The sequence below is a fragment of the Manduca sexta genome, unplaced genomic scaffold (genome assembly GCF_014839805.1).
Source record: "Manduca sexta isolate Smith_Timp_Sample1 unplaced genomic scaffold, JHU_Msex_v1.0 HiC_scaffold_1718, whole genome shotgun sequence".
Classification (NCBI taxonomy): domain Eukaryota; kingdom Metazoa; phylum Arthropoda; class Insecta; order Lepidoptera; family Sphingidae; genus Manduca; species Manduca sexta.
Genome location: NW_023592610.1, coordinates 23,665 through 34,113, shown reverse-complemented (window position 1 = coordinate 34,113; position 10,449 = coordinate 23,665). Strand labels below are relative to the sequence as shown.

At 31.4% G+C, this 10,449-nt stretch overlaps 1 protein-coding gene across 1 annotated transcript in view; it reads left to right on the top strand.

The window, feature by feature from the left end:
* Window positions 1-756: 756 nt before the first annotated feature.
* The window catches only part of LOC119191625 (monocarboxylate transporter 13-like), a gene marked incomplete at its 3' end in the record, with an annotated part of 33,349 nt that continues 23,656 nt past the window's right edge, over window positions 757-10,449 (top strand). The window contains 2 exon segments of the mRNA XM_037445514.1: window positions 757-995; window positions 8,197-8,761. Of these exon segments, the coding sequence (XP_037301411.1) occupies window positions 8,611-8,761 (151 nt within the window).

Here is a 10,449-nt window from a genome sequence, read left to right as displayed (position 1 = left end):
ATCAGGCGGGCAACTCGACTCGAACTCGAAACGCGAATTTAAAGATTATTATTATCTAACCTAGTAACGGCTTCCATTTCAGTTGGAGCCTGTCTTTATATATCTTATCTCAGTCGATGTTTATTTAGATTATTATTGACGGGATCAATATGATTTTCTATTTCCCAACTTGAGACTTACATTTTATTCGGTCATCAAATTTTGCTTTTAAATATGATGGATTCCAATTTTATGTGTTATTTGAAAATTATTTAAACGCGCATCAATCAAAATTATTTTTGGCCGTGAACACGAAAATTTTATTTATTCGTACCTAATTCTAAGTTAATTAATATTTATTTTAAACGAATTAAAATGTAATGTACATAATATCTTTCATTGTGCAATAAAACATATTATTATATTGTATATTTGATAATTCTGATGGATCGTTATCGTTATAATTGTTATCGTCAACTGATTTTTATTGGATAAATCGATAATACATAAATATTCAATATACCAATTTAAAATGGCGCTGTTTTCTCTTTTTAAATAAGTACTTCAAGAGTTTCTCAAACACAATTAAATAGCTATTAAATGTGAAAATTGATGTAAAATAAACATTAACAAATATTTTTTGGCCCCAAAAAATAGTTACGAAAAGGTGAAAATGTCAATTTGACATCGTTCCCATCTCAATAAACCTTTCGACAGAAACTGTACTATCTCTAAAACTTATCTCATACATCTTTTAGAACAATAGTCTTTATTCGTATTCTCAAGAAATATTTATCTTTCAGTCCAGTGTTTCCTCGATTATCTGCTATTTTCGTGGTCAGTCGGAGGGCGGCAACGCGCGCGGTTGGACGCCTGCCGAGACACATACTTTGTGTTCATTTTCATTTGCGACTATACCTGGTTCGTCTATGAAACGTGTTAAATAATTAAATTGTTAACAGACAAGGATTTAAAAACATACACCTTCATTCATCAGTTTTGTTTGTTGGTAACAGGTGGGTAATCATATTATTATTTTTTGCTAACCTTGGATATTTTCGCTGTTTTATATTTAGTTTGTGTAAGCTTATAACTATTAAATGTAATTCATGTCACTTTATTTTTATACATCGGAAGAATATTATGGTGTATCAAGAAAACGCGGGAAAGTGAATACAGAGCCAAATCTTATTTTTGGCGCGAGATCTTTGACATGCATTTTTCAAAACAAAGAAAGTGTTTGTTCGTGATAGGTGTTTTAAATTTTTATGTGGATATAAAAGGATTTTAAGTTTATTTATATTTATATCTTGTTTTTTGTGGCAATTACTTTAAACTGTATGGCAGAAGAAAATCAAAACTTACCGCGTGACAATGTTTTTAGTGACGGTGATCCTAACTAATGTTATAATTAAATAATTTTGTAATTATCCGACAGTACGATATTTGTTTGGTTCTTGTTATACAATATACTTCATGTTCTGCTAACTAGATTTAATTCACAAACTGACTCAAAGTATTGCAATATTTATTTAATCATAATATCTACATACATTAAACCGCTAAAATGTGACTACATACATTGATTCATTGCGTTTTCCTCTATTTTTTATTCACGTATGTTTCTACGGAAGCAATTTCGTAACGTTTTACAACAAACCTTAAGATATCAACATCTCCAAGACGTTAGTAGAATATTATATCAAAAAAACGAGATCTTCGTTTCAAGTTTGGACCAAAGATGACTTTTAACCTGGGGATAAATACAAAAACGGAATACTAGGTTCTTTTAAAGTTTGAAACCAAAAATTACGATGACCTTTAACCTGATGATAAGTTTCTCATATCTCACAATGGGTCACGTGGTTTGACGTTAAAAAATACCACTATCGTTTTCTACAATCAGTCCTGCATGTTAAGAATTGATAAGCTGCTTTTAGTATCCGGCTACTCAGTCTATCTTATTTGCAAAAAATGTTATTTTGACACATAAATGAGTGACAATTATTATCTTAATCTTTGTTAGGCATCTCGTCTTCTATTCTGTAATAATAAAAAAAATCTCTTCAAGTAAATAATGTGATAAAATTTAAGACTAAAACGCTAAGAAAAACGCACGCCTACATTCTAACCATTTCATAAATTACTTGTATTATAAAGTACATACATAGGCCTCTTTCAAATTAGTCGCCTTCGAACAAGACTATGGACCAACTACTTAATCTGGATATCATGGAGTTCTTCCACGCACAATCGATTATTTAGTCTAAGTTTTATCCCGGCACCATCATATTTGGTTCATGATGGTAATGTCTCTCGAATGACCTATCTTAAATTAACGAATTATTTGAAACATAATAACAATCAGCCAAACGTTTAATGACCTACGGCCTACGCTCTCATCAGTAATAGGACCGTTTAGTGTACGCGACAACAGAATATCTGGACTGAACTACCGGTTGACAGAAAGTCTTCTGAGATTATTAGACAATATTATCAAAGTAAAACATAAATTATGTCGCATTTATAAAATTTTCATTTAATATATTTTATACGAGCTAATTGGGTTGTTTGTAAATTAACTATAACATCGTTATTTTATTCTAGGGTTAATAAAATGATGATGATTATTCGCGTCAACACCTTTGTTTTAATATAAATTGAATATAGTAGAATGTGAGCGGCGATAGCCTAGTTGGGTGTGGAACGGACTGCCGAGACGAATGTCCGCAGGTTCAAATCCCAAGGGCACACACCTCTGACTTTTCTAAAAAAAAAAACATGTGTATTCTTTGTGAATTTATCGTTCGCTTTAACGGTGAAGGAAAACATCGTGAGGAAACCTGCAATCTGAGAAGTTCTCTATAGGAATTTCGAAGGTGTGTGAAGCCTAAGTGGTGGACTAAGGCCTAATCCCTCTCAGTAGTAGAGGAGGCCCGAGCTCAGCAGTGGGCAAGTATATAATACAGGGCTGACATTATTATTATTATTATTATATAGTATAATGTATAATACGTAACAGTGTTTAATTAATAACAATTTGCAATGAGTATTTGTGGTTTAAAACCATTGGCGCCAGTATTATTACTGGCAATATAAAGCATATAGTATTAGTAATAACATTCTATATATTTTATAAACTATGTGTTATACTTCAAAGATATCTAAATTATACGCGTGGCGAGTAAATACTTTATTTGTTTACTTTATCCGTATTTGCTATATCAATTGGTATTAATAGGTTAATGTAACAAGAGACTTCATAATTTGATACCAAATCTAAATGAAAAACTTATTATATTGGTAAATCAAAAACACAAATGTAAAAATATAATATACCTAAGATATACACGGTAGTTATTAAAAATTAACTATCTGCCAACCACATGTTTCAATAAAATAAAAGGGGTGATTTCGAATATTATACATCATAAATTTATTCAACAGTAAAATTGTTTAATTTGTTGATTGTTTCAAATAACACCCTTAGATTTACTTACATAATGTGAAATTATAGTCTGACCCACGGCTAAACTTGTCATTAATTAAGTACTTTTAGAATTTCCCGTTTCATAATTATATTGCTCTAAACGACAGCTTTGAACAATATAATTAGATTATAAAAGAGGCGAGGTATTTTCTTTGTTTTATTTGGTCTTATCAACAAAACAAATTCGAAGTCTTAAAAATCTTTTTTTGTGTTTTAATTAAAATTACAAGTCTTGTGTATCGCATCTTTTACTCTAAATAATTGCTTAAATATGTGATTTTTTTATTAAATGCTATGCTATTTAATTCTTAAGAAAAAATTGGACGGAAAAGGCTGCAAATTAGAATCAAGATCTGCTTTTCAATTATAATTTGTCCCTAACACATATCAACCACTGGGCTAGAAAACCAATTCATCATTTGCATCATCTGTTCGCTAACAATGTCCGTACGACAGTATTAAAATAAAAAGCAATAAATCATGATAATTTGGAAGATAAACTAGAATCGAATAATAAGCTGAAAATATTATCTTTTTATCATATACTTTTCTCTTATAGTGTAAAATACAGACTCGTTCGTATTAAACGGATGGAAACCGACACAGGAATCAGCTTTGAAAGCGGTATTTTAGAAATCCTTTTCGGCTCAACACCGTTATTTTATTCGAGCGAAAGAAATTCTCAAAGAAAGAACACAGATTTATAGAATGGTCGCTGTATCAATAATAAAGAGGTTGTTTAGATTCTACGCCAAAAATAACAAATGTATTTAACTAAATGTTCTACGAAATAAAAAGCAATCTACGATCCTGTGTTTACTACAAAGGTCCTTAAAACAATAATGTTAAATATTCAACAGATTCAATTCTGCACAATTTAATAAACTACTGCGTAACACTTTAATTTCTTTTAGTAGCTAAACAAATTGTTCTTTTCAATTCCAGCTGAAACTAGACAGTCTAAAGTAAAATAGGTAGACGTTTCTTTTATGAACCCAATTAATTTATCGTTTACACATAAACATTTATTAAATTAGTACAAATAAATATTAATACTAGGTAATATAATAAACGCTAAAATAACCCTGATCGTCGTCGCCTTTCACAAGATGTGAGAATGACCTATCATACAGGACATAGGCATTTTTTTTTATTTGCCTAAAATTTCAAAAGCCAAGGGAAACAAGGGGAAGGCTCGAGTCATCTTTAATTTTAATATAAAACTTTAGTACAAGAACTTATTGATGTGTTTTAATAGGGATCATGTTAATGCATCGATTTATGTTTGGAGAGGACAAGAAAGCCGATGATGTAAGAACTCATTATACAAGAAGTTGAACTAGCGAGTGTTTAGCGACCTCTTATCTTTCCACGATAACCAAAGATATTGAACAAACAGCCAGTAATGACACCATGTGATGCTCAGATTTGATGTATAGTCTAATTCTTTTTGAATGACATAATGACAGAATATATAATAATTATCTTTGGAATAGTCCAGAATAGTCGATTGTCATACCAATTTGCCCGTTCAAGTTCTTTTATAAAAAATCTTTATTGATTTTTTAGAATAAAGTTATAATTTCATATAGCTATTCTTAAAAATATTATGGAATCTATTGTATGTTAAAATTAGTAATTTATTACTATAACTAAAAGGTACCAATGTTCAAATATTTACAATAAAAATTGTGTCACATACTGTTATTTACATTGACGTACATGTACGTAGTAGATACATATATATCGATAGTAATTTTAGTGTAATGGTCGTAGTGATTTGTATTTGATATAAGTTTATGAAGGCTTATAGAATTTATGTCGCATTCAATTACACTTATATGATCTTCAAATCCCTGCTCACATTTGGTTCCATCCAATAAGTTGGTATTTTGATATCAGTTGCAAATCCAGTAGCATTAACAGTAATTAATATTAAAATTGTAAATTAATTTGTCCTTTTAGAAACTGTCTTGTAATATATTCAACGAAGGTAAAGAGACTTTTAATGCTTAATTTTATAACTTGCTACCTACCCAGACATAAAATAAACATCACTATATAATTAAAAATCATAGTGTTAGCGTTAAATCACTTACCTACAGTACTTTTGCCATCACTACTCTAGCCAAGGACTGCTATCGATCGATCACGTTTTACCGTCGTTTTCAATAGACGATCCCAAACGCTTTTTATAATAGTAAGAATGGACCAATCAGAACAAGGTTTTTATGACATGCTTACAAATAATTTATTTTGAAATAAAACTATTTTACGGATTTTAACGCGGTATTTTTATGTTATAATTTTCTCCCATCGTTTTGAAGACTGTAGGCTTCGTAGTCACGGGTCGAACTACTGAACACGAAGGCTGCATAGTCTTCGAAACGTCGGCAGAAAATTATTATATTTTAAAAAACCGTGGTAGAATCCGTAAATAGTTATTTTAATCTTAACATTCGCGTAAACATAATTATTTATTTTGATTGGTTTAATGTTGAGATCGTATCGAAGATAAAGATTGAGAAAGTTTATTTAAAACGACCGTTCTCTCATAATTCTAAAAGACATTAACTCTGAAAGCCTTTTCTGTACACATATTTTAATTAATTTTAAATTTTAATAGAAAAATAACATCGTGGATGTCACAAAAAGACACTCTAAACACTTTTGAAGGTAAAATTATTTCAGTTCATAAATATTTAATAAGACATTTGCAACGAAAATTATAGACTCAATCAAATCCATGGATTTTCCAAACCAATTAGAATGATTGGAGATACAAAGGAATATTTAATATGCACGGTCGCGCCACATCTCACAGCTTTGAAAATTGGTGGTCAACTTCAAATGGCTTTTGACAGCATCAGGATTTCCACATGGCTGAAGTCGCAATTAGAGCGCATTTCGGATTACTTAAACTAGTAAACTTCTAAATAATTTACATTTAATTTATTAGGCGTCCTGGTATAAATTTGGCTGCCCAAATATTTAAACGTTCTAGTATACATTTCCCTCGCGTTCACTGGCGCTAAAGTCCGTACTCGGGATAAAAAGTAGCCTATATCACACAAGGATGACATTACTTTCCAATAATGTAAACATTTTGATAATATGCTGGTAGTTCGAGAGATTTACGTGACCAAATAATCTCTTCAGCTATATTTATTGAAGGAATAGTCTTGAACTTCATTCTATTAATACACAGTTAAAAATAATTTACCATCTATTTGTTATTCAGAGTGATTAACTGTGGAATACTTTTACCTGTAAATTAGTTTCCTATCTATTAATCTCGTTTAAGATTTGAGCCCATCGCATACTAACAACTAAACTTATTTAATTTAGGTAAGTTTGAGTAGCTGAGATATTTTTTTCATATTTGTGATTTTGCGTATTTGTCTTTATGCGTGAAATTGTTCAGCTATGCTAGGTAAACTATACTAACTTAGCTTAGTTCTTGATCTGCTAACGCGGCCGCGTTTTCCTAATACTTCTGTTACTGAGGTTTCGTATGAGTACGGGCAATGGAAAATCAACATCACATGACACACTGCCTGTCGGTTCATCTGCTTAGTATAGAAAAACTAATATCATGGGGTGAGCGGGATAATAATGAATCAGAAAATTAAATGTGTGGTCGATCCCACATTAAAAATGTTCGGGTTCTTATACCCATGAAGTGTGGAATCAAAGTCGTGCATTATAAAATAAATAATGATAACATGATGCACTAGCACATGTGCTCAATTTATAAACGATGAGAAACTACGAATTGTTTACAATTTGCATTCCAGAAATATGAAACGCTTATTTTTTATGTTAATTACCATTTCGCGTTATTATTAAAAAAATATGTACCTCAATTTCGCTCCGCGTGTTAACACTTATCATATCTGTAATTAAGATATGCTAAATTCGTTGGAAACAATTAATAATCACCGTCGATTCAGTTGAATGAAATTCACGCGTCGACACCACTCCGCCATGTGCATACTGATTAGATATCGGCACTCTGTTTCTGGGTCGAATGCAATTAAGAACTATGTAAATGCTGTATTGTTATACACGGCTAATAACTAAAGCAGTAAGGGCCACATGCGATGAACTAGGGTAAGATGGAATTTAGAATTGAAAATAATTCATAATACTTCGGTATTTACGGAAACATTTTAAAAATATAGAATTGGGTTTGTTTTATTTTCTAATTTAGTCAAACAATATTTGTGTTTGAATAATAAATACAATGCCAGTGCCTCTGTTTGTATTTTGTTAACAAAGTAAAATAAATGTCGGCGAATTTACTAAAAAAATACGAAAACGTGAAAAAGAAATTCTCATAAGTCTTAGAAACCAAAGTGGGTGTGTGTTCAGCATTGAAAGTAATCTAAATCCGCAGATTCCTTAAGGTTTAAAACATCGTCCATCACTGGCTCCTAAGCTATGAAACTTTTTCTTTTTGTCAAGTCAGAATTTCTGTTATCGTTCATCGGCACGAAACGTTAACGATATAAACTCTTTCACTATCATATGTGACAAACATCGTATCAACTAAACATTGTTACACCATCCAATGTGTGAGAATTACGGTCTCCCTTTACACACATTTACATAAAGTATTGTAAGTTACACTATTAGCACATTTGTTATTTATTAATGCACATATTGTTATGAAACTATTGAATGTTATTTATGCTCATACTTGAACAATATTTGTTTTGTTTCAGTTACCGAAAACCGAAAGGAAAATGCCCAGAATTTTAAGAAGCACGTCTATATTAAATGAAGTTTTGAATCGCAGATAGGCCCAAAGATAATGGTTTACAACCATAGATAACAGGAATAGAGATTTATTTTGTTGTTACGCGTACTCCTTCCTCATAGCTCTTCCAGTTAAGTTTATCCGTTAAATATATTAAATAATAAATAGTCAATACCGCTAAACAGTGCCTCTAAAGTTCACTAAATTCTAACAAAGCTATTATAAAAATAAATTACATCAATAACATATCTTACGACAATATTCTTCGCATAACAAAGTATTTTAAGCACATATTTTAATATAGTGATATTTATAAATAAAGATCATATCAACTGCCCTATAAGTGACAAGTTACTAGTGCCAAAGAGTTAACTGGAAGATGTCTCACGGCGTGGCGAAGAGCGCGAAGAACGGGAGCGATGCGCACGCGCCGGAGTCGTCGCGGGACGGTTCCGAGAGCCCGCCGCCGCCGCCCGACGGGGGCTGGGGCTGGATGGTCGTCTTCGCCTCCTTCATGATACATATTGTCAGTGAGTATTCATATACACACAAAGTTTCACTGCTTTCAAAACCTATTTACTTTTCTCAGTTTCGATTTCTTTACTCAATTTATTCAGATTTTTTCACGAAATAATAATGTCGCTTTTATTATATACGTTGATATACGTTGCAATCCATAATACAAAATATGTATCCTTAAAATTTGGCATCGCACTCACGATTCCCTGGCGTTGCGATCACGTACCATCTGGTGAGCCATTTACTCGTTCACCTTCGGCGACAAAAGAAAATCCTGCACGTTACAAATGTGCTTTTAAAATTCGGCGCTGTGAGCCACGTAGATGTAAAATGTGTAATATTTTCTGAGAATATGTTTTTTCCTTGACATTCGATGTTCTTTTATTTAATAATTATATAGAACGATCGGGGTAAAGAAATTGCATTTGCTACTAACTTCGCATATAATAGTTATTTTTTATAAGCCCGTGTGATAAGCCTTTCGCACAACACAAATCACCGAAAATCTATACGACGCCAGCGCCATCTATTCAGAAATGGATTTAAAAAATCGTTTATATTCCATGGGATTATAAGAAAAAATTACCGGGATAAAAAGTAGCTATATGTTGATCCAGGACATGCGCTACCTGCGTGCTAAGCTTCATACAAATTAATTTAGTCATTTCTGTGTTTACATCTAAAATGCATACAAACATCGACACATTTTCCCATACTCTCGTATTAATAATATTAGTAGTAATAAGTTAAGAGGTCAGAAATAACATAATATGTAACACATTTATATAAAATTGTTTGAAATGAATCCATAGAGGATTCGTCTTTGAACGAAATAATAACCAAATATATATAGGTATTTATATAACCCTAAGTTGTATTATGAATAAGATGCTCTAGTCTTTAGTCCTTAAGCCCTTTAAGAAGTTTGCTGTAAACAATATAAAAATAGACTCTAAAAGAAGCCAGACCGGAGGAGGGTAAGATTGGTAAAATAATATATTATCTTGATTTTGCTCGAATCTTATTTTCGAAATTACGAACAAGATTTAATAAGAACATAAATATTGAAGTAGGTCTGTTTGAAAGTTGTTTTAAGCAATTATAAATGAGCTAAATACCGTTAGTAATAAGTTTTACTGTTTTAATATGTGTTTCAAAATAAATTGTAAGTTGCACCACGAAAATAATAGATTACGGATTAAGCTGAAAAGTGATTTATCGCAAAAAACTTAGAACAGATATTTCATTGCCGTATGATTTATAACGCTAAGCATTATAATTCTGTACGAATTTATTATATTATCACATCACGCTATTCTTGTTATTCTGCCAGGAATGTATACGAAACATGTAGCTTTCCTTCAGAATATCTTTGACATGTAAATGCGTAACATATCGTTTGGAAGAAATTGGGAGCAAAATTAATATCATAATGAATATGCAAGCAAGTCACATTTCCTAACACACTAATGAGAACAGCCATTATGAACCAATAACCCTTTTCAAACATTTACATACAAAGCTATTCTGGGGATACGACATTTAATCACAGATGCTTACAAAAAAACAAAGGTTTATTTACATATCAACTTTGTTGGAATTGTTAGGTCCCTTTATTGTTTTTCCGCGCAATAAACTTTTAAAGTGCCGCAGATCAAAAGGTATCAACAAATCATTTAACAAATCTGACGTCAATTTC